The 23,780-nt window shown below is 36.0% G+C and overlaps 1 protein-coding gene across 3 annotated transcripts in view; it reads left to right on the top strand.

Moving 5' to 3' along the window:
- kcnh5a (potassium voltage-gated channel, subfamily H (eag-related), member 5a) overlaps nt 1-22,839 on the top strand; it is a 227,759-nt gene extending 204,920 nt beyond the window's left edge. Inside the window, exons 12-13 of one of the 3 annotated variants that reach the window (XR_015517664.1) lie at nt 12,581-14,006; nt 22,558-22,839. Coding sequence is in view for 2 of the 3 variants with exons in the window: in XM_087296997.1 (XP_087153123.1) it covers nt 12,581-13,747 (1,167 nt within the window). In the remaining variant the exon portion in view is untranslated. 3 annotated transcript variants of the gene reach the window in all.
- The last annotated feature ends 941 nt before the right edge of the window (nt 22,840-23,780 follow it).

The raw sequence follows: 23,780 nt of genomic DNA, 5'->3' as shown, positions 1-23,780 counted from the left end.
TAATAAATCTAAATCTGAATAGTAAATCTAATCAGTAGTCAAACCCCTGCAGAGAGACAGTCTATTTTTAGTGTTTATCTGATATTTTGTTAGTAGAAAGTGTCATTCATAAAAAATATCCTGAATGGAAAAAACAAAAAGGATTTTGTATGTGAGGTCTTTTCCTCATAATGGAGCTCATCTGTGAGGATCTGTTTCTGTCAGCGCTCCTGCTGTCTGTCACTCAGTCACTGTCAGCACATGTTCTGTTGCATGAGGCTCTTGTCATGAGTGATGAAAGTGTCCTCTCATTCCCTTCATGTATTTATCAAAGTCTGCTAAAATCCAACAGGAATAAACAAGATTGTGAGAAGATTCTTTTTGTAAAAGGGGCCTTTTTTATTTAACTAAACATCCCTTTTACTGAAACTTTTATCACAATATCACTTTTAATGAAAATATTTCAGACAGGATATTACCTGGCTATAATATGTGATGTAAAATAATTAATTGGTACTCTTGTTAATGGACTGGGAGCATGACATTTTTGAGTATTTCATGTTATACCTGCTTCTGTTTCCCCCCTAATTGAATATTGTCATCATGTTTGACAAAATCATAAACAATTTTAGTTGATTTGTTGTTGTTGTTGTTCGACTCATTCATAAATCTTCCTTACTTTCAACTGTCACATTTTGTTTTGTTTTTTATGTAATTTTTTTTAAACAAATATAACAATCAGTATCATATTTGCACAAAATCTTTTTTTTTTCTTCTTCTTTTTCAGTGGTAACTAATGTAAAAGCATCTGATTGACCATTGTGTTCATACTGTAAGCTCAGCAGAAATGTGAGTGTTCGGAGTGTAAATATTATTTTATTAAGTTTTTATAATAATTTCAGTAATATTTTAAGGCTATGCAAATGTTTACATGATTAGTAATATGTTCTGTAATTTAGTAGATATATAATAAGAGAGACTTGCTTTGTTTACTAAACAAGTGGTTCAAATTGGTTTTGCTGTGTGAACCTTAAAAAAAAGTTTAAAAAGTTATTTTTTTATTTCATGTTTTAAGTTTTTAGTTATTCTCAAAATCATTCCTCAAATCTGCAGAAATAGCACAAAATGTTTGCAGATTTTTTCTGCCCCTGGTGATTGGTTAGTATTCAAATATAAATGGGATGCATTGTGTGCAAATCTGAATGATTGATTGTAATTACATTTCTCAATGTCTTCAATTTCAGAAAATTATTTGTCACTTTTCAATTTAATCTCAACAGTCAATAGATATGCAGATATGCAGGCCTATTGTAGGAGATGATATAGAGGGAAAATAGTCTCTAAACTGTTCCTAGTACTGGGTTGTGGCAGGAAGGGCATCTGCTGTGTAAAAATGAAAAAAGCCAGAATAGTTGGCAGTTCATTCAGGTGTGGCGACCCCTTTTAAATAAAGAGAATGAATAAATGAATGAGACTCTGAACTAGGGCTGGACCAATAAACGATATCATATCGAATGGCGAAAAAATTAATTTTGACAACGATAAGCTCTGGATAGTTTTACTCGATATTGATGTGAGTCAATCACACAGCAATTTGCGACAACTAGGGCTGTGACGGTAACTGATTTTTTTGTTACTGCCATGATGAAGCAAGAAATCAAGCGGTATATGTTGGTTAACTGCATAGATACAGTCGAAGTCAGAATTAGAAGACCACCTGAATTAACCCCCTGTTTACTGTTTTCCTCAATTTTTGTTTAATGGAGAGATTTTTTCATCACATTTCTAAACATTAATAACTCATTTCTAATAACTGATTTATTTTATTGTTTCCATGATGACAATAAATAATATTTGACTAAATATTTTTAAGACACTTCTATACAGCTTACAGTGACATTTAAAGGCTTAACTAGGTTAACTAGGCAGGTTAGGATAATTAGGCAAGTGATTGAATAATGATGGTTTGTTCCGTAGCCAATCAAAAATAAAATAAAATAAAATAAAAATAAAAAATACCTTAATAAAAAACAGGCTAATAATATTGACCTTAAAATGTTTTTTTTTATTCAACTGTATATACACATATTTACATGCATAGACATATATATTAGGCTTATATTTTAGGCCTAAAAAGTATCAAAGTGTATATATATAAATAATTGTTTATGTTTTGCACATTTAATTTACCTCATAATGCCAGACCTTAAACAGTTTAGTCTTTTAAAATGCATTTTAGTATTTGTTTTAATTTAATAATTTAAGGTCAAAATGTGTAATTTGTTTTTGTTCATGAACTGTATAACTTATATCGAAATGTATCATTATTGTACAATATGGAAAAAAATATCAAGTTTGCATTTTTACCATATGGCCCAGCCCTGTTGTCTGTTTGATAAAATGCTGTTATACAGTATTCCCCTGTGCTTGTTTAGGCATGTAATTTCTGCATTATTTTAGCCTGACATCTTTTGAGAGTTTTCCCTAAATAGCCCAGCTTAGTCATTATATTGTTTAAAAGAATACCAATAATTGTTTACTATTACTCCAGCTACCCTTTTGTTTATGTCACAAAACTTCTGAAGCAAAGCAAATCTAGTATACTTGTAAAAAGAGTCTCAGATCCTTGCAGAGACTGACTTATCAACCTGCTTCTTTAGTTTCTTACTCTTTGTCTGGTTAACCTGATATAAACAGTTTGCTCAGGTGTCTGGTGGATGTTCAGCTTATTTAAAATCAGGGGCAATGAGATGAAGTAAGCACATTTTGCAGATGCAATAAATCATTTATGTTGTGCCCTTGTTTCTGAGATCATGGATCTGCTCTACTTATAACACAAGAGTTTAAAATATTATTACGTGTGCTATATTAAATACCATGTTGATACCTCTTTTTTTTAATAAATAAAAATATATTTAATTCAAAAACTAAAACTATTTGCTGGGTGACGCAATGGCGCAGTAGGTAGTGCCTCACAGCAAGAAGGTCGCTGGTTCGAGCCCCTGGTTGGGACAGTTGGCGTTTCTGTGTGGAGTTTGCATGTTCTCCCTGCATTCGCGTGGGTATCCTCCAGGTGCTCTGGTTTCCCCCACAATTCACAGACATGCTTTACAGGTGAATTGGGTAAGCTAAATTTTTCGTAGTGTATGAGTGTGTGGATGTTTCCCAGAGATGGGTTGCAGCTTGAAGGGCATACACTGCATGAAAACATGCTGGAAAAGTTGGCAGTTATTCCGCTGTGGCGACCCCAGATTAATAAAAGGGACTAAGCCAAAAAGAAAATTAATGAATTAATGAAAATTTGCAGTTGATTTATTCACCCTTATAGGTAATGTAGACTTTTTTCTTCAATATATAACGTTGATTTTAATAGTTTCGTTAAGATAAAACTAGGACTTTAAGCACTTCAAAGAAAAATTTTCGCAGATAATATGGGCTAGCTACATACAGGAGTCTTGGCTAATAGGTTTAGAATATATGGCATGTGAGGATCATTTATAGCTTTTTCTCAGAGCAGCTGGAATAGATAAAGTAATATTATCTTTATATGACATTTAACGTACACTATCGGTCAAAAGTTTGGGGTCAATACAATTTTTACATGTTTTAAAATAAGCTTCTTTTGCTCACCAAGGCGGCATTTATTATATAAAAAATACAGAACAAATTGTAAAATAGTGAAATGTTAATGCAGTATAAAATAACTGTTCAAAAGTAGTTTATTATTTCATTTAATAATGTATTCCAGTGATTTTAAAGATTAATTTTCAGCTTCATTACACACATTTCATTTGAAACTACGTACTATAAGAAAGCAGTTATATATATATATATATATATATATATATATATATATATATATATATATATATATATATATATATATATATATATATATATATATATGTATATATATATATATATATATTTTTTTTTTTTTTTTTTTTTTAAATAAATGCAACCTTGATGAACAGAATAATTTTCTTTAAAAAAATTTAAAAAAGGAAAAAGTAAATAATAAACAAACTGATCCCAAACCTTTGACGGGTAGTGTATAACAATTAGACCATAGAGAAACTGAGGAAACATTACATGTACCAGCTAATACAGTGGTTCTCAAAGTAGGGGGTCGGGACCCCTCTAGGGGTCGCGGGACAATAAAGGGGGGTCGGCTGGTGATTTAAAAAAATCTATTTATTATTATTAAATCATATAAGAATTACCATATTTTATTTATAACCTACAGAAGAAAAAAATATAGTCGTTTATAATTACTATATAGTTACTTTAGTAGCTTATAGCTACTAGTTCTATTGGATTGCGACCCCAGTGGTAATACATTATATTAAAGACACAGCAATAGCGTCAGATGCAGCAGATTGATTTTATAACACCAGGTTAAAGTTTCTGGCCCATTTACAGCACTGACATTAAACGAAGAATATCCATGGGTGTATTGGTGTGTGTGACATTGCATGCAAGGTTTCTGTATTCATAACCAGGATATTGGGGGTCGCGAGTCACTGGCATCGTCATATCTAATACATCGTCTGAGCTAATACACTAAATACACAGGCAAACATAATTGATTTGACAACAAAGTACAATCATGGTTTAAAGTTATATGGTTGTGCGATGTATATTGTAAGTAATATGAGGATTTTTTTGCAGATGACATTTTTTTTCTGTAAAATTTTTTTCTTTCAAGGCATATGGGGACACAAGGGGGGCCAAGCATAGATTTAGGGGTCGTCGCCACCCTGTACCACCCCTCTAGAACAGCACATCCGCCACTTAAGCCTCGTAAAGATGATTACTCTGCATTTACATGTAACTGCAATTGCAGGATTAAAACAGAGATGGAGACAAAGAAGCTAACGTGTAGACTGCAGTTTTAATCACTTTTTGAAAAAAGTGACATTTCACCAATGATAATAAAACCAAAATAACGTTATAATAATAATAATAATAATAATAATAATAATAATAATAATAATAATAATAATAATAATATGTTATTGACCCAGTTATTAAACAAATTAAATAAAAATGATAAAGTTTTACAAAACTTGTGTTTAGAAAATAAAGCATTTACTTTTTTCCATACAGTAAGGGCACGTATCCACCAAAGTGTTTTTTTCTTATTGTTTTTTAAGCTAAGTGTATTTTTCCAATTATTTTTTAGGAAACTAGCAGCATGCTAAAGCACTGAGCATGCATGTTTTATTCTTTGAAATGTGAAGAAGGACTTCCTGGTGAGCATTTTGCAATCAAAAACACGTTGGTGGACACACTCTGAAAGTCACTGGAATTAAAAACAACCATTTGTCCAAACAACCATGTCAATGATGAACAATGTTAAAATCTTTTAAATAGTAATAATAAAAAATTATCTTTTGCATTTGAATAATTTCCAAACAGGTTCTTCCCTTACATTCAGTAGCTAAAAAAACACTCCTGCTATTGGTTGAACCTCTGTTGCTGTATTTAGCTGATGTTATTTTAGGAAATGTAGCCAAAATGTTGCATAGATTTGTCCCTGCCGCTGTGACAGTTGTGTTAAATTGCGGGCCGGGCAGATTTTGGTGTTCAGACATGCAGCCACTCTGCTCTAATACTATAGCTCATTAGTTTGAGTTTCTGTCCAGGAGTGAACTCACGGCTGTGTTAAATAAAACAAGAGTGACCCAGCATGCCCATGCAATTATTCCAATTATACAATCCATCTTTGTTGGAAGAGAGAAAAAAAGTCACTTCACACAGGTGAAGAATGTTAGAATAATAACAGCGGCTCCAGAGAGTGTAAATGAAATATTGGATTCTTCATTAAAATCCCCAGTGGAAGCTAAGAGATCATTATAAATCCCTAATCAGTTTTCCTCTGCAGCAGAGATGCAGGCTGTTGACATGTTTTTTTTTCTTCTTTCTGTCTCTGCTTTTATTCAGCAGATAACTTGAGCGTTGTGATAATTGTCATTATTCAAAAAGAGGCTGCACAAAGGGAATAATTAAACAGTGTTCATAGCAGAAGCCAAAGAGTAAATTCTTTATATTCTACTATAATTGGCACTCCTCATAGTGTAATTTATGGCTCTTTTTTATTTCTTATTACACATTGCATTACATACATATAATATCCAGACCCCTTCCATTGTATTCTCACATTCATATACAGTCTGTTATTGCAGTAAAATGAGATAATTACTGTTTAGAAATGATAAACAGTTCTACCTTTCATCTTTAGAAGGATGTGGGTTGTTTTGTTGGCTCAGATGTGCGGACGACTTTATTTTTACTTTAATCAGCTGATATACTCATGTTCCATTTTTTAGATTACTATCATCTAACATACTAAGTTAAACTTTAAACTTTATAAAGATTTAATTTTTAAATATAACCATTTTAATTATTATGTATTTTTTTCAAAGTGTATACTCTAATGTAGTGATTCATTAGCAGCCTATTTGTATTATTATTTTTGTAGCAGTTTGTTTTTATTTAGTCAAAATTGACTTTTAATACAGACTTTGTTTATGGTTTGTTTTTCATAACATCAAAAATGATTAAGTACAGTGTAAAAGATGCCTGTTTTTAAACTAATAAAGGGGAAACTATTAATTTACGCCGTACAATAATTGAATTATGGGACCCCGTGTTCGCGTGCGGTTTCCTCCGGGTGCTCCAGTTTCCAAAAACATGTAGTATAGGTAAATTGGTTCTAATAAGTTAATAAGCTTGTAGAAAGGGTTTATCACTAGTGACCTTTTCTGTGAGGCAAAACACAGACAATCCAAAATGGTTATACTGTGTGATTTATTGACAAACAGAGAACACCCAAAAACTGTAGTGATTTGTAATTTTCTCCACATATATATATATATATATATATATATATATATATATATATATATATATATATATATATATATATATATATATAGTATAAAAAACTTGTATCAGAGTGACAGCAATGTTTTGTCAGTTGGTTATCCCCTGAGAAAATGGTTGTTGGTCGCCTAGCAACCTACAATCCCCCCCCCCCCCCACCCCAACCCCAAGTGCGGTAAAATTATCATACGTTGACTGGTTTATGTTGATAAAAAGGTTAAGGACCACTGCCCTAACTGACCAAAATTGGACAAATTTGTAATTCGTCCTCCAAAAAAAAACTCATTCACACACATACACTACAGACAAGTGAGTCTCACTGATTCGTCTTACAGCAATCCTCACACTAATTGATAGAGCACGACATATAACATGCAAGTATTACATTGTAATAACCCATATTTTTTTCCCTTCTACACCAGTGTAAATACCTATATTTTCGTTATTAAATTGCAAATATGGCCAATTTAAAGACCAAAGGCTTGCATTTTTTTTTAGTTCCAAATGGCCGACTGATGTTTTGCTTTCATATTTTACAATAGACTATTATTTGTGCATAAACAAATCTAGATGTAGTAATAAGCATACCGTTTGTTTGAAACAGCATTTTTGTCATCCTTATAGCAAATTTAAATTAGTGATACAATCATTAAATATGGGGGGGGGGTTGGCTTACAATAATTTCCAGGCGAAAATGAGGTCTCAGTCAAAAAAAGGTTAGCTTATTATTAAAATATTGTTCATTTTTAACAGTGTATTTTGCCAGACTTTTGCTCTCAGTGCATCACTAATTTGTGCTCCTCTGCGAAGTAGCTACTGTAAGCAAACACTGGTTCAATTCAGAATGCAAATTAAATTCCACGATGGCTATTAACAGTTATGTGATTATTTATGTGATTACATTTTCTACACACATTTTTAGAACCATTTCCAGTCACTTCCCCAAACACAATTAGCGTCCATCATAGCACACATCTCTGTTTCTTTTCTCACTCTGCTCCCAATCGCTTACTTTGTACTTTGCTACATAGTGTTCCTAAGCTTACTTTTTTCTTTCTAGTCGACTCCATCACTCCCATCTTGTTCTGCTCGCACTAAGCGACATTTAAATAATATGAAGAGGCAGAAGGGGGCTGGATTCATTATTTACCAGGGTCCTCCTGGGAGATGAGAAGTGACATGCGACGCAGCACTTCAGGGTGCCGAAAGACTGCACAGGGATAACTAAAGGGCACGTGACACGCTCGGGTCTATTTTTAACACCACAGACCAATGTTTGCCTGGAGGACTTCTCTTTTTTTAAGTCAGCACGGTCACTGTTATATTATCTCACACGACAGTGATAGTGATGATAAAGAATGCAGTTATTTACTACGAGTTCATGACATGTTTTACTGTCATGTATAAATGATACCAAGGTCGCATGATATCTACAAAAACAAAATGTGTTATTTTAGGATGGTCTCTGAAAGTGTGATGAAATTCAATTAAAACTAATAAGTCACGTGTCAGGTGGGGTCATACCGGCCTCCCTTGGGTGCTCGGTTAGACGGCTTCGGTGGCTAATTAACACTCTCTAATTAAAACGTATGCGATCAAAGCTACTGCCATGTGTCTACACATAGCCGAAAGAGATCCGATGGGGAGGGAAGGAAGAGAGGCAGGCAGTGTATTTCTCTAAGGTGCTGTTGGGTGAAAACTCTGAAATACTGTACAGATCTGTGTTAGGCTGTAGGTAATGGTGGTTTATTGCTGGAACTTTCGACACTATTGTCGGCTGCAGTTCCTGAAGGCTGACCCACCTGGCACTGCTCCAGTGTTGTCAGCTTCATTTGTGTACTGTAGTGCCTTACTCAATACTGTCATGCCCCGAGAACCACACCAGTGGCACTTGACCACATAGTTGACTGCAAGCATGAAAGCAAATACTACAGTAAGTCTTTTGTACCGCTTTGTAAATCATTAAGTGCTCTTCCTGACACAGGAACCTAGCTTTACTATAGTTTATACAGTGATATAATAGTGATATACTGGTTTATTCAATAGCATAAAGGTTTTTTTTTAAATCATTTTATATTATTTTATGTTTGATTATGTCAGACTCATTACAGCTTACGGAAAATTGGGGTGAATAATTTTTAATTAGGGCGACGTGGTGGTGCAGTAGGTAGTGCTGTCACCTCATAGCAAGAAGGTTGCCGTTTCAAGCCTCGGCCTGGTCAGTTGGCATTTCTGTGTGGAGTTTGCATGTTCTCCCCACTTTCACGTGGGTTTCCTCCAGGGGCTCTGCTTTCCCCCACAACTCCAAAGACATGCGGTACGTGTGTGAATTAGAGTGTATGGGTGTTTTCCACTGATGGGTTGCAGCTGGAAGGGCATCATAAAACATATGCTGGATAAGTTGGCGATTCATTCCACTGTGGTGACCCCAGATTAATAAAGGGACTAAGCCGAAGAGAAAATGAATGAATGAATGAATGAATTTTTAATTAGAACTATTTGGATGGCAGTTGTTTCTCAGTGGGGATGTTTGTGAAGGAAAATATTCCATAATTGTCCAGCTAATCAATGATTAAAAACAATATTTCAGACAAAAAACATTTCGAGTAGGACATCATTATTTTTTTAAATTGTACCGACCTAGAATTAAATGTTTTACATGATTATTCACATCCTCAATCAGAAGCTATAGTATTTATATGTGGAATCAAATACAATCCAGTTTCCAGCACTAACCCTGATCAAACACATGCTAAATTCACACAGGGCATCAACATCAGTGCTGGTGTGATTGTCCTGAAAACAACCAATTGCATTAGACCACAACAAAAAGGCAGCATCATGCCACATACGGACATTACATTTCTAGCACTTTGTGTAAGTGTCCATTCTAGTTTCATCATTTTTCTGATGCAGATTACTATGAAGTGCAACCATATGGTGTGTTCAGTGGCCAAAACATGATTTACAAAATGATTTTTGGATTGATGTCCATTAGAAACTCAGTGATGTGGGTTTAGAAAGCAATTAATTTATCACACAACCTCTGTTATGTAAAAAAACAGTTAATTTCATGCTAATCATTACAGAAAAAAAAAGACATTCAGGATTCAAAACTATCAACTTTCCCTTGTAAATGGTGGGAATCTCTTACTTCCCCCTGAGAAACTATTACCATTCGAATAGGGCTACTTTTGTATTTGGTTTTGTCAACAAAAAAAAATAATAATAACGGCATGTTTTAAATAAAATGTAAGCAACATGTACCTTTAATATGTATTTACTTTTACTCACCTACTGTAGGCAAAAGTTATCCATATACATTCCCATCACTTTCTCAAATCAAAAACTTTCTATTGTATCCACATATCAATATTTGGGAATCAGTCTTGATTATCACTTTACTTATTGTGACATGTTCAAAATGTCTATAAAAAGCTGAAACAAAAGCTGTTTTTTTTTTTTTTTGATTGTTTATGGGAAAATTAGGACAAATTAGCCTTTTCCTGTTTCTGAAACTTATCTTCATGCCTTCATTTTGTCCACCTTGTCATACAGTTTGCCTGTTTGGTCAATCACAACAAATGATATCTTGGAGCCAATAGCTAGACTGTACAATAGGGCCTATAAGACCCACAATAGACTTTCTGGTTGGACACTCTCTAATGCCTGATTATTTCAAAATAACACTATGAACACATGAATTAAACTGGATCAAGTTTTAAATCGTGCTACCCTAGCAGCCCTTTGTGCTTATACCAAAACTTAATACAAGGACGGATCGTTCCACTAGATTTGCAACAAATTAACGCCGTTACCAGATTTTATGGACAGTGATCTTTCTTTTATGTATTCACAAAAGCCTGGATTGAGATCCTACAACATCTAAAAACAATACCAAGACTGAGACTTTTATTTAAAATAAATCCTATGCTCGTCATCTGATGGTCAACTATTGTTGTAGACACTGAGATAGTAGCCTGTCTATAAAGGTATTTTGGGTGCAAAATTCCCAAGCAGCTGTAAAAGTTTTATTTGTAGTTGTAAAGAATAGCAATAAATGTGTATCATTCAATTTGTACTCGCAGAGCAAATTTGCAAATGTGTATCAATACATTTGTACTTACAGAGCAAATTTGTGTGTTGGTATTTTTGTCCCCAACAAACACAACGCAACATTTACACCTTTTCAAATCCTTCAGTGCAGATGCACAAATCCCATCGGACGAATCACAAATACAGAAAGTCATCCGCTCATGTTCGATGCTACTGTTGTTGCAGTGAATATGGTGCAAAACACATTCACACACCTGCATCCAAAAATGTGAAGTCACAGACAAAACTTGCACATCTGTAAATTAGAATGTGCATCCGGGCAAAGAGAGCTGAGCGCGTGTAAACGTTTGATTTATTTTTGTCTAAGCACGTACACATATATGTTACTGCAACGGCTCGAATTTGCCGCTACAAGTCTCAAGCGCTGTTTTTCACTTCAAAAAACATGCAAATCTATGTTTCAAGCTTTCCTGAGCGAACCTGCTTTGTGCTGGTTTAGGCCCGCTTATCTTTAAATCTTTTCCTGTGTAAAAATGATCAATAAATAGATAGATACATTATAAATAAATACAAACCTTTTATTGGCAAATAAGCTACACAGATGTCCCTTACAAAAGAGTACTGTGACAAGATCTTACACCCAGAAAGGTACAATATTTACCAATTTTTAAAATGTCACTTTACTTGGAAGTAGAAATTAAGCACCATAGCTGTAAGATCTAAAGTATTATCAGGAGTTATATATGGTGACCTATTCCCCTCTGCTTTGGATGTAAAGGTCACATGTTGATGAATTTCTCTCAGCAACATTAGCCATGACAAATACATTCTGGCTCAGATGCCTTCAGCAAGTGGATGATTTAAGCACCATGAAAATTCTTCATGCCTAGTGTCTGTCATGCTTGTGTCAAATCTGTATTTTATTCACTCCTGGCAGACATACAGATTTCGGTACCACTTTGATACAATGTACAATTCACGCTATTGATAAACCATTAATTAACTGTGCGTTCACAACAAAGGTGATGAGGGTGTCATTGTTCGCTCAGGCTGCCTTGGGGACAACGTTGTCTGAATTAGCTAGATTTATCCCAACTTTGCAGCAAATTAGTTACATTCCTGCATAAAAACATACTTTATAGCATGAAAATGTTGTTGATTTTAAGATCAAATTAATTTAACTATGGAAGATCAAGTTGTTGCATGTAGTGTGGCTTTGCTCTACGTATTCAATATGGGTCCATGTCTGAAATATAAAAGCAGCAATACTGTTTAGTCCTGTCATTATAGTTAACGTGAGACTTACCACTCACGTTGACGAACACATGCCTTGCCGCTCCCCGCTGCTTATCAACACCGGCTCCCATTGAAAACGAATGACTTCTGGCTTTTTTGATGCTCTTGTCGCCTTTTGGTGTGAATGCACAGTAAGGCTATTACTGTAGCTCAATAAGCTCCTAATTAGCTGCTTATTAAAATGTATTAAGGTTGTAGTTTGGTTTAGGTATTAGGTAGGATCAGGTATGTAGAATAAGATCATACTTTATAAGTACTAAAACAGTTAATATCTTTATAATATGCAAGTAATAAGCCTTTAGTTAATTGTGACAAACTAAAGTGCTACCCAGATTTCTTATACATCTTTATGTCTTCACAGATTGTTTTCCGCAAGATTGCAGATGTAAAGAAGGAGGAAGAAGAGAGGAGACACCAAAAGAATGAGGTGACATTGTCTATCCCTGTGGACCATCCTGTCCGCAAGCTCTTCCAAAAATTCAAACAGCAAAAGGAGATGCGCACACAAGGTCCATCCCAGTATGACCTGGAGAGGAACCAGTTTCAGGTAGAACACCACCTCCATCCGCTGTCCCACCAGCTTCATCAGCAGCAATATCAGCCCCAGTACCAGGGACATCATTCCCTTCAACACCAACACGTGGCCCCTATGCAAAATGGGGCCCCTGGCTCGGGAAATGGTAATGGTGGTTCTTGTGTCGTGACTGTCTCACAAATAACCCCAATACAGAGTGCCCTAGCCTACGCTCAGACTGAGGAAACGAACATGAGTGAAGGTCATGAGGCTATGGAGCTCAAGCCCAACTTTGGTGCAGAGGACTCGAATTGTCTAAAGGTAACAAGTCCTGTGAAACCCAGAGCAGGAAAGGGACGAGGCTGGATGCGTTTCCATAACATTGCATCCGGATCATCTCCAATGCTTCCACTGGAATTAGAGAAACAGCCACAGCAGAAGGAAGAGGAGTGGGGGGATGTATCTCAGCCCCTGAATGCAATCTCAGAGGACAGGAAGGGCCAGGAAGCAGAGGGTGGTGGGTCCCAGAAAGAGGGTCCCAGTGGAAACAGTAACAGTAGCGAGGAGACTGATGAGAATAGTGCCCTACACAAGACTGATTCTTGTGACAGTGGAATCACAAAGAGTGACTTGCGTATTGACCGAGTAGGGGATTCGCGTAGCCCTTATGATAGGTGCTCAATGGAAAGGAGCCCTTTTGATCAGCCTAGTCCAGGAGTGGTAGACGTGACTCTTCGGGGGATTCACTTTCAGCCTGTTCCAGACCAGGCTGTGCTTCAGAACAGCTTGTACGAGGCAAAGCAGGAACTGAAAGGTGACATCCAGACATTAAACAGCCGACTAGCGGCTCTGGAGGACCAGGTAGGGGAGATTTTAAGACTTCTCTCCGAAAAAAGGAAACCTTCTCCACCTTCCCAGACCTCCTCGCCAAAAACCACACTTGAGTGCCAGGACATATTTGCTGTTTCTCAGCCCGTCACTCCAGAGACGGAGGGCGATGATGGGCCGCTTTGAATTAGGAGAAATATATTTAGATATTGATATGCTGTTTTTATTTATCACTTGCCCTTCCTCTCACTCAGGAAGGAAAGGTGAATACTGGTGATCAGAGGAAGGATCTTTGCTGTTGTAAATATATCCTTGCATGTCCAGCTGGAATCTGGCCTGCCAATGAAATCTTCTGTACGGATAGTGGTTTGCTTGTACACGTACGGAGTCGGCTGCATGCGGAGATGATTTTATTCTGACCTTGCACATGGGATCTTTTAACCAGGTGATATTTCAGGGCATTTTCTCTTTGAGTGACGGCTTGATGCCCCAGATGTGGGATCTTGGGTTGCTGTAAGGCAGAATCAGGCTTGGTTTATACCTCCACCTTAAATGACCAATTGAAAGGATAGTTCACCCAAACATACCTACCCACAAGTCTTTCCAAACTTTTGACCATTTCATGAAAGGCAAGGTGTCGAAATGAGCATTAGATCCTACAGATTTTGATTGTCTGTACAAGTTTCAAGACTTTGTAATTGAAAGAAGAAAGCCATACAGGTTTGAACTGACATGAGGGCAAGTGAATGATAGCAGAACATTCATATTTGGCTGAACTGTCCTTTTTTTTTTTTTGCTCGATATTTCTTCCCCCTCCAGTATGCAGTTCTCTTTTATAAGCATAATTGGAAGTTTGCAAGATTGTTTGCCTAAATGATTCTTGAATTTGATTAAGGAGATAATCCAATAACTCATTTTTTGATATGAGAAACCCATCTCATCACAGACACTGTTTCAAATTCCATTATCATTATCGCCTTTTTGTATTTATTTTGTGGAACGTAATGATAGATAAGACAGAAATGATTTACCCATTTTTAGGTGGGGGCTGTTTTTCATGTTTTAGACAGATATATCTGCATGCTGGATGGATTTAGCTCTGGCATGGTAGGACTAGGGACTAATTGTTTTCCCCTTATCAATTATGCAAACATACAAAGTGCAAGTCACAAAGGGGGGGGGGGGGCTGCATTTTGCGAAAGCATGAACACCTTTAAGTCATTTGGAAATTATACAAGCATGCCCTGAATTCTTTGCATGACATCAACATAGCGTGTTACATACGAACAGTCATGGATTCTTAGTATTGTTTCCAAAGAGATATCAATATGTATCACCCACAATTCATTTAAGTTCAGATGGGTATTTTGAAATATTTAACTTTTGATCCCTAACCTAAAAACACACCAAACTGTTTACTAAGCAGTGTGGTTTTGGAAGTACCACTGAGTTGGTCATTTGAAAGTGCTGTGGGGAATTTTCCAAATAGTATCTTATTAAGTTCACAGTTGGTGACTCACTGCATATCAGCATACTCGCGGGTGCTTTAGATGGTTTACAGTGTAATGACTAATGCCCCTTCACCTCTTATTTCCCACTAGTTCTATTGTAATATTATTAGTCAATATAAGTGATGCTCACACCAAACACAAGTGAATGGAGTCCATGAAGATAAATACAACAACAACAGGTGTATGGTTGTATTCCTTTTACTGTTACTGCCTATAGATACTGTAACAAGAAATTATTCCTGTTGAAAGATCCACAAACAAGCAACAGTATTCCAGCAATAGCCTTATCGCATATCCCTCCACTTATTCCCTAATTTGGTTCTCTCCTTGATAAACACATGCTCATCACTGTAAGTGCTCAGATAATAATATTAGTTCAAACTAATCTTTTTTGTTTAATCATAATTTTAGAGTTTATGATGTTCACTGGGACCAAAGACATTAGTACTTTTGTAATGACATTACAGATTACATCCTTTAAGCAATTTCCTGATCTCATTATTACCTGTCACCAGTGCATGGCGATAAAAGCTTTACTGAGTTATTCTGGTTTGTAAATGACAAGAATGCAAAATGTTCAAAATTCATTGAGAAAAATATAACTTACTTGACATATTTAAAAAAAAAAACTGAATATATATTGACAGTGTGCTTTATAAAAAAAGATAATACAATTTTTTAAATATAATTATGTATTCTGTATTTTACTTTAATCTGATCAATCAGTATCATAAATATGGTAAATATACAGTTGAAGTCAGATTTATCAGCCCCCTGAATTTCTTTTTATTGTTATTTTAAATATTTCCCAAATTATGTTTTACAGAGCAAGGACATTTTCATAGTATGATAATATTTTTCTTATATCTTAGTTGTTTTATTTCTGCTAGACTAAAAGCAGTTTTTAATAAATAATTTAAATTGATTGTACACTCAAAATTAGTAATTGTAAAGATTTACTCCTTCTCAGGTTAATCCAAAACTTCTTTAGATCTTCCAAAAAGTAGCCAAAGTATTTGGGCATCCAAAACATTTTTGGACCCATTAGTTTTACTTTTTTTTTTTCTTGGTTACCAGCAATTGATGGTTATCTTCAATTTGCATATTTAGTGGGAATAAATATTAAACATTGAAGATTGAAAAAAGTGAAAAGTAAATTTATTTCTTTCTTTCTTTCTTTCTTTCTTTCTTTCTTTCTTTCTTTCTTTCTTTCTTTCTTTCTTTCTTTCTTTCTTTCTTTCTTTCTTTCTTCCTTCCTTCCTTTCCTTCCTTCCTTCCTTCCTTTCCTTCCTTCCTGTCCATCCGTCCTTTCTTTCTTTCTTTCTTTCTTTCTTTCTTTCTTTCTTTCTTTCTTTCTTTCTTTCTTTCTTTCTTTCTTTCTTTCTTTCTTTCTTTCTTTCTTTCTTTCTTCCTTCCTTTCCTTTCCTTTTGTCCATCTGTCCTTTCTTTCTTTCTTTCTTTCTTTCTTTCTTTCTTTCTTTCTTTCTTTCTTTCTTTCTTTCTTCAAATTAAACTAAAGTCTTCAATATAAGATGACAAGTCTTAAAGATATCTTTAAGTCTTAGGTTGCTTTCACACTTAGTTTAGTTGCCTCGACCATACCCTAGTTCGATTGTCCCCTCCCTGTCACCTTCTTGGTTGGTTTGTTTTCACACCGTCTTTTTTCCTTCTGAACCCCAGTACGCTTGCATCATCACGCTGCTGTTGTGTGCACGGCTGTTGCTGGGTGATGGAAACGAAAGCAAAGCATCAAAACGTAAATATGTCCGCACATCGCAGTCATTCTACTTTAACTAAATCTTTTTAATTTTGGACATACAGAAACCGACTCACTGAAAAATTATTCTAAACGTTAAGAACATCACGCTATGTCTGCAGAAGCTGTTTTTGGAGGAGGCAAGCAGACATTATTCCTGTGCTTGCCCTGGCTCAAATGATAGTTTGTTGTACATTTGGTGGTTCACTTCTAAAATTTGGTACGATTGCATTCACACCATAAGTGAACTAGACCAGAGTTTGCATGAACCGTACCCCAGACAACCTCTTTCAGGTGGAGTTGGGTACAGTTCTTAGGTGCGCACATGAGTTCTTGAAGACACTTTCACTCTAACTAAACGTACCCTACTCTGATGTCAAACGAACCCAGATGCGGACCAAAAGGGCTAGTGTGAAAGCACCCTTAAGCAGGTCACACACCGGATTCGCTGCTCGGCGCCGCAACACAACGCGCACATGACAGTTGGAAGAATCGCACACCAGACGCGTACATTCACATGATATTTAAAATGAAAGTATTCACATGGCTCTCAGTGGTGCGGCAGAAATATGAACAGTGTCCTGAGTCGTGGCTGGACGCATAGAAACCTATGTCTAGAATTCTAAAATTCATGGCACTGTGGGGTAGCGCTTCTGGTGTGTGACCTGCTTTAAAGAGTCTTTAACACTTCACGTCTTGCATTCCACAAAAGAAACTCTAGAAGAGTATAATTACAAGTCAGAATAACAGAATTTTTTTCTTTTTTTGGGAACTATCAACATAAAAATGTTTAATATCAACAATAACATCCTCTAATACGAACTCATGCATTAAGCTTCATAAAAAATAAAACACTTTTTAATATACCGGTTTCATGCCTTGAGGTTCCAGCATCCAGTGCTCCTTTATTCTGTTTGAGTTATTTTTCCTGTCATTCAGCCCAGCAGAGAGGAGCACAGACAGTGAAGGGATTATTCTGTGAGTCTCTATGAAATTGAAGAGATTGATATAATAGATGCTAAAAGCTGTAATAGTGTTGCAGACGACGTGAGTCTCCATAATAATGGCTCTGACTCGCTGTGTGAACCCCGGGGTGTCAGTTCTGAGGATTACACACAGTTTCTGAAAAGCTTTGTGGGTATTGGAAATTTTTGGGAGTGGGGAGGGTTTTGGATGATGTGCCCGATCCTTACACCCGCTGGAGCCGACAGTGAGCACTAAAGGCCCAGTGAGTTTTTGGACTCTGGCATCTGACTGCATGCTGCATTTTTGAACTGTATAAAAAAAACCTAATGCCAATGAGAATGATTATTGCCTGCCAAAGCAGTGATTTGCTGCAACTTTTCATGCACATGTACAAAATGGGCAGAGACCTGGGCACTAATCATAAAAACACGTCATAAAGTACATGATGAAGACATTTTGTGCCAATACAGGAGGTTTTAAATGACTACCAATTTATGCTGGCCATGCACCACAATCTGTAGAATTATAAACAATAACTCAATATATTCAGTATGTATCAAGCCCACAGACTGTATAAATAAAAAAGAGCAAATGAATGACCAAGTTTTACCTATAACAGTCTAATATCACATAATTACTGTATATTATCCCAAATTATTAGCTACAGTGCCTTTAAAATGATTCATGCCATGACAGTCAGATCATTTTTCTCTAAAGACAAATAGATTTTTGACAATAACTGATAAATCAAACCTATGAGGTATTTCAGGTGGGGAAAATGAAAGAGAAATACTTTTGTAATCAGCACTAATGCGAAAATGTTTTCTTGTTATATTGTTTTACAACAATTACCCTCATATGACATGTTTTGGCTTTTTTGTCAGATTTCTTAAAATTGTGTGTGTGTGTGTGTGTGTGTGTGTGTGTGTGTGTGTGTGTGTGTGTGTGTGTGTGTGTGTGTGTGTGTGTGTGTGTGTGTGTGTGTGTGTGTGCGTGCGTGCGTGTGTGTGTGTAAATGCTCATTATTCTGTAAAATACACAATTCTGATTGGTCATTTGTGACATTGCAAGGTTTGTAAGGGATAAAGCACATCCAGCCAGTTGTTATTGCAGGAAAAAGCCTGAAGATATGAAGCTGAGTAATGTTGTATAAGACTGAAGAGCTTTATCTTTTGACAATAACCGGCTGGATGTACTTTATCCTGCTTTTTTACATAGCTACTAAAACTGACGCAAGACATTGTTCTGAGGCATAATAGTTCATTAATTCTTTTATTAAAAGTAAAGATAATGGAAACGAAAATGGCTGAATGGAGCATACACTGATCTACAAATTTGATCTACTGGTCTACAAAGACGTTTCCAGATTATCTTTTGTTGTTTGCTTCAGGGTTGTTATCTGGGAATAACATGCACTACCTGACAAAAATCTTGTCGCCTATCCAAGTTTTAGGAACAACAAATAATAACTTGACTTGCTTAGACAAAAGTCTTGTCCTTTAACAGAAGTAATGTACAGGATATTATATAAAGTCATGGTGCAGTGGAAAAATAATTGATTAAAAAAGTAATCTGAAATGGCAAAGAAAGCTTTCTTGCAGGACTATCAGAGTTTATCAAGATTCTTTGGACTCATCTTTAATGCCTCCTCCATCTTACCCCAGACATGCTTAATAATAGTCAAGTCATGTGACTGGGCTGGCCAATCATGGAGCACCTTGACCTTCTTTGCTTTCAGGCATTATGATGTGGAGGCTGAAGTCTGAGAAGGAGCGTTATCCTGCTGAAGGATTTGCCCTCTCCTGTAGTTTGTAATGTAATGGGCAGCACAAATATCTTGATACCTTGGGCAGTGTATGCTCCCATCCACTCTGCAGATCTCTTGCACGCCTCCCATACTGAATGTAAACCCCAAACCATGACTTTTCCTTTACTAAACTTGACTGATTTCTGTGAGAATCATGTATCCATGCAGGTTCCAATACTGTAGGTCTTCTGCAGTATTTGTGATGATTAGGATGCAGCAGAGGATTCTGAAAAATCTACCTTCTGTCACTTTACCAAATGATCAACTTGAAGTGAAGTTATTATTTGTTGCTCCTACATTTGGGATCGACGACAAGACTTTTGTCAGTGACCAATAATAATCAAGTATTCCAGAAAGATATCTGCAATAATCGGTGAGAACAACTGCTTAGATGTACATTATCCCTTACTTAATGTGAGGTTGTGAGGTTGCATAAATATCTTAAGCAGATGAGCCTTTATCAAGTTTTTACATAAATTGACATTCAAGATTGGAGCTTTATCTTTGAGGTCACCATTTTTTTTGTGAAGCAAAGACTCCTTAAAGTCACGCTTGTCTTAAAATCTCCCCCAGAACTTTACTGAATTTTCATTCATTCCTTCTATCTAAGTCACCTGTACCTGTGTCTTTGGACTTGTGGGGGAAACTGGAGCACCCTGAGGAAACCCACGCAAACATACAAACTTCACACAGAAATGCCAACCTACCCAACCAAGGCTCGAACCAGGGACCTTCTTGCTGTGAGGCGACAGCACTACCTACTGCGCCACTGCGTCGCCTTTTTTGTATTTTATCAAATTCATTTACCCTCACCTGCCAGGGCCTTTCTTTTCAGCAGAGAAGCATCCCTGTAGTGTGACTGGTGTCTTTGTGATCATGGCTCACACTAAACATGGCATCAGGTTTGATGTCTAGAAAGCTCAGTTTTAGTCTCATCAGACAACAGAACCCCCTTTCAGCTGGCATCAAAGTCCCCCACATGTCTACTGGCAAAACTTCACGCAAATGCCAACAGTGGTTTCTCTTTGTCACTCTCCCATAGCGCTGTGACTGAACTTTTTCCATTTCTTAATTTCTGATTTAACTCCAAGACATATTCATTGACTTGGAAAATGTCTTGAATCCATCTTCTGGCTTGTGCATTTCGATTCTTTTTTTTTTTTTTTTTTTTGTAGAGTTGCTTAGAGTGTTGGTTTAAATTCTGCCGCAGTTCTGACTCACCAAAACTTGGACTTTACAGAGAGAATATTTATAATCATCAGAGGCTGCACTCAAGTCATTTTAAATATATCTTTAACAAGTATGTGACTATAAACTAATGTGACTACACCAGTAACACGTTGAGGAAAGTATGAAAGCATATCATTGGTTATAATGACATTTGCAGAGAATTTAAAGCTGAATTAAAGCCTTATTCCCTGTAGATCAGTGTCAAAAACCCAGCTGAAAGGGTTAGTTCACCTTAAATTCGAATAATTGAATCATGTGTTATTTCAAACTAACAAGACTTTTGTCCATGTTACTAGCACAAATTAAATTATTTTCAATCAAAATGAGAGATGGCGAGGCAGTGGCGCAGTAGGTAGTGATGTCGACTCACAGCAAGAAGGTCGCTGGGTCGCTGGTTCGAACCTCGGCTCAGTTGGCGTTTCTGTGTGGAGTTTGCATGTTCCTCCTGCCTTCGTGTGGGTTTTCTCCGGGTACTCCGATTTCCCCCACAGGTGAATTGGATAGGCTAAATTGTCCGTAGTGTATGAGTGTGTGTGGGTGTGTGTGGATGTTTCCCAGAGATGGGTTGCAGCTGGAAGGGCATCCTCTGCATAAAAACTTGCTGGATAAGTTGGCAGTTCATTCCGCTATGGAAACCCCGGATTAATAAAGGGACTAAGCCGACAAGAAAATGAATGAATGAAAATGAGAGATTTCTGTCCCTCCGTTGAAAGTCAGTTGTTTTAAAACATTGTCATGCGTCAAAACATTGTTAAAAATCAAACATTTTATGCCAAATGAATAAGAGGGTTTAACTCAAAAATACTTTAAGTATGAAATAATGACTACATTATTTAATATTAATGACTACACAGGTGTTCCTGACCATTTTAATGCAAAGTAAATAGAGTACGGAGTCCAGTTAATAGAAGTTAAGCTTCTGTACTCAAATCTGAATCCAAAACTGTTTAGGCAAGCCTAAAAATTCACTTGGATTAAACTTTTTGATTCAAATGGATTCAAATTGGATCTCTTTATGAATATTTTAAAGCATCAAAGTCTGTGGCCCACATAGACATGGCAATATGAAATATGGCAATATATGCACATTCCATATATGACATACAAGTCCATATTTGGATGTCATTCATTCATTCATTTTCCTTCAACTTAGTCTCTTTATTTATCAGGGGTTGCCATAGCAGAATGAATTGCCAACTTTTCCAGCATATGTTTTACACAGCGGATATATATTTCAAAATATTACAAAAATGGTAGTTTGCATATATTTTTCATTCATTGGAATTACAGATATGTAAACATGTTCAAATATATTAGCTATAATCTCATATGTTGATATATAGCCATTTAACATTTCATTTTGAATCAGCAGGCTGACAAAAATCTCCCAAAACTGACAGAAAAACAGCTTCATTTGTTTTCCAACAGTAGTCTTATAGAACAACATGATAATGAGTACATTACACTTTTCCTTTTGTGATGAATAACCACCACTAAACAGTTAAATAACCACAATCTGTGTGATTCAATGCTGTCAAATTAAAACACATAAATAAAACATGAAGTGAATGTATTTTACAGGCACTGTAAAGATAAAGACTAAACATTTACCTCATGTTTAAAATGAAAGCAGTAGCCAGGATAAAAAAGAGGTGTTAGATAAAGCATCTGCAGTTCACACACTGGCTAGAGGGTCAGTCTTCACTTTCTCTTTGCATGTTTTCAGTTGTCAGCAGATTTTCATTGCTCTCATCAGTCCTCATAGCTGAAGTGCTGCCCAGGCTCCTCTTGCCCTTTTGGAAGCAGTGACCACTGAGTTGATTAAGCTCCTTTTCCACTGTAAATGAGACTGCCTTTTTATCAGTGTAAAAGAAATATTGTTATGATAGTATTTATGAGGGAGATGGGGAAAAGTGTTTATTTTTACCACACTGGCATGAATATTAATAATTTGTTATATGCAGTGTAATACACTGAGGATATCAATAAAGATTTAATTGTGTTAATTTACTCATCTTGTCATTCTTTCATCGTGTATTAACATGCACAGTGTAAATGATATGGCTTTTCTATTTAATCTCAAAGGAATTGACTGTATCTTGCAATCAGTGTTGATCAGAGGATTGCATTTATTTCACATAATCAAATCTCACAAGATGGACTGGAAAGTTACTCTGTTAATGATCTTGAAACCATCCAGACAAGTCATATTTCCAAACCCATGAATGTTCAACATGAAATAATGTAGTCAAATAATTCTGTTCAATCCTGACTGTGCTCAGAGGTGGCTCCCAGAGTGTAAGGAAGTGTTATGAGGAGAGCATATAAAGATTCAGCTCTACTCCAAAAGCCAAGTGAATAGTATCTGAGTTCTTTACTTTCACATTTCTTTTTTTTTATTCATGTTACTTACTGTATGCGCTATAAGCTGTTACACAGATGACACACTGTGGAATCCGTCTTTGCTGATTCAGCTTTTTCTCACAGTAAAGAAACAACAGGGTTCCACACAATTCCTTGATGATATCCCAACACAATTCGATTAAGTTTAAATTCCAGTTCATTTATTTATAGAGCAAATTTTAAACAGTCACAAGACTGACCAAAGTGTTGTGCATAAAACAAAAAGACAGATTATAAAAGCATAAAAAAAAAGCCAAGAGAAATGACAGAATAAATTTTAAAAAATAACAGTAGAAATGACTATAAAAATAATATTGATAAGCCAAGCTAAATGTTTTTAGGAGTGAATTAAAAATAGATAGTGATGGAGCCATTCTAACCTCAAGGGGCAAAGTGGTCCGTCACATGAAGCTCTGTCCCCTCTTTGTTTCAGTCTGGACTGAGGAACTACAAGAAGATTTTGATCACTTGATCGAAGACATCTTACGGGAATGTAAAAGTGCAACAGCTCTGAGAGATAGGTTGGAGCTAGATTATGATTTAAAT

Source organism: Danio rerio, chromosome 20 (genome assembly GCF_052040795.2).
Source record: "Danio rerio strain M-AB ecotype USA chromosome 20, GRCz13ab, whole genome shotgun sequence".
Classification (NCBI taxonomy): Eukaryota; Metazoa; Chordata; class Actinopteri; order Cypriniformes; family Danionidae; genus Danio; species Danio rerio.
The sequence above is the reverse complement of the archived record's forward strand: the minus strand, read 5'-3'. Positions and strand labels throughout refer to the sequence as shown.